Raw genomic sequence first — 1,782 nt, forward strand, 5'->3', positions numbered from 1 at the left:
AACACACACACAATATTTATTTATTCTTTTTCCTGATTCTATCTTTTCTTTCAATGTGTATTGTATCTATTGGTATTGGTATGTCAGTTTCCTTTGCTGGTCAGCTCTCTAGCAACATTAAGAATTCCTACTATGTTTGCATGCCATCTGCTGTACCTAGATTGCTTTTGAGGGAAATTAGAGTATTCCAAAACTTTATGATACTCTATCCAACCTATAAGAATGAACTTATATCCTCTGGTTTACATGATGTGGTTAATGTTACAAACTTTTTCCAAGACAAATTAGAGAGAATGGAAAAGTATAAGGGACTTTTGGATGAGTTAAAATTGGCTGAGGCCTCTGGTACAATGTCTTCTGAATCCATAGCAGACTATACCAATCCTATATATACTCTTGTTACACCAGTTCTCTATTACAGTAATGATTCAACAATTCCTTCTGATTACATTCAATCCAAAAATGCTTCCATTTCAGAAATTACTGATAGTTTAATCAAATATGCCAAGACTTATTTGAAGAAGGAAGCAAATGGCTTTAATACTACAATAACATCTGGTGATTTCATGTTTTTATGGACAAATAGAAATGGAGGTAGCTCAGCTTTTGATGCTTATTGTGATTTATTTTTGCGTAGAAATTCTGAATCTGTTCAAAATATGAACATTCAATTTATTGCCTTCTACGTAGCTGCAGTTGTTGTATATGGTGTTTGTGCAGCAATTGTGGTTATGATATTGTTAGTACATTTGAGGTCATTGAGATCATCTATTAAGTTTATTGCCACAACCTTACCCAAGGATCAAGTTGGTAAAATATTTCAAGGTCTCGACAAGAAGTCTGATGAAGAAATGGATATCAAAGAGAATGGAATTATTTCAAAACCTCAGACAACTATTTCACTCGTTGTTGTGTCAAGTATCATTGTAACTGTTCTTTGCATTACAATGCTTTTCGTTGATATGCAAATTATTTCTAATACTGAAAGTTTAGCGATTAAATACGTTACTTCTGGAGTTGAAATTTTCAGAAATACAAACAGAGCAGCCTACCGTATGACAGAATTATTTAGTTTTATGAGATATACTTCCAAGAGTAGTTTGAATGATGATCGTTTGCTCTCACAATCAGACCTTAGCACTTACCACGTTCAAATGAAATCACTATTTGGAACTATTGCTTCTTCATGGGAAGTATTAAGATATGGTGGTAGATTTATGAATACTTATGAGGATATTGATATTCTTATTTCTCCAATTACAAATTGTACCAACGTTTCCACATTTTATTGCACCAATTTGGATGAGCTCGTTACAGAAATTAGTACTGTGTCATTAAGATTGAACGAAGATGTATATTACAGTAATTACGCTATAGACAATTTATTCTTGACCTTGCTTAAGGGAAGTGAAATGTCAAATGCCCTTATGGATAGAATAATAGACATTTTTGATTTATATTCTACATATGCATCGACTCCAAGTTTTACATTATCCATAATTGCAGTTGTTATAGGATACATTGCATTAATATCACTATCATATTTTGCATATGTGTTAATAAGAGATTTTTGGGATCAGATTCAACAATTAAGAAGTTTACTCAATTACTTACCTGTGGAGTATATTGATTCCAATGATGCTCTTAAACAATTTGTACTTTTCAATGATCTCTCGTCTAAATCTAGGGCCTCTTCATCAGAAAAAAGCAAGGAAAAAGATGGTGGTGGAGATGGTAAGGTGAGGGCAATTTTGAATTCTGCAGTTGATGGAGCCATTTTAT

The 1,782-nt window shown here is 32.8% G+C and overlaps 1 protein-coding gene across 1 annotated transcript in view; it reads left to right on the top strand.

Moving 5' to 3' along the window:
- NAEGRDRAFT_54555 (uncharacterized protein) overlaps positions 1-1,739 on the top strand; it is a gene marked incomplete at both ends in the record, with an annotated part of 9,988 nt that extends 8,249 nt beyond the window's left edge. The window contains one exon of the mRNA XM_002668841.1: positions 105-1,739. Within this exon, the coding sequence (XP_002668887.1) occupies positions 105-1,739 (1,635 nt within the window). The remainder of the gene's footprint in view (positions 1-104) is intronic.
- Between the last annotated feature and the right edge of the window lie 43 nt (positions 1,740-1,782).

Source organism: Naegleria gruberi, assembly GCF_000004985.1.
Source record: "Naegleria gruberi genomic scaffold NAEGRscaffold_94, whole genome shotgun sequence".
NCBI lineage: Eukaryota > Heterolobosea > Eutetramitea > Acrasida > Naegleriidae > Naegleria > Naegleria gruberi.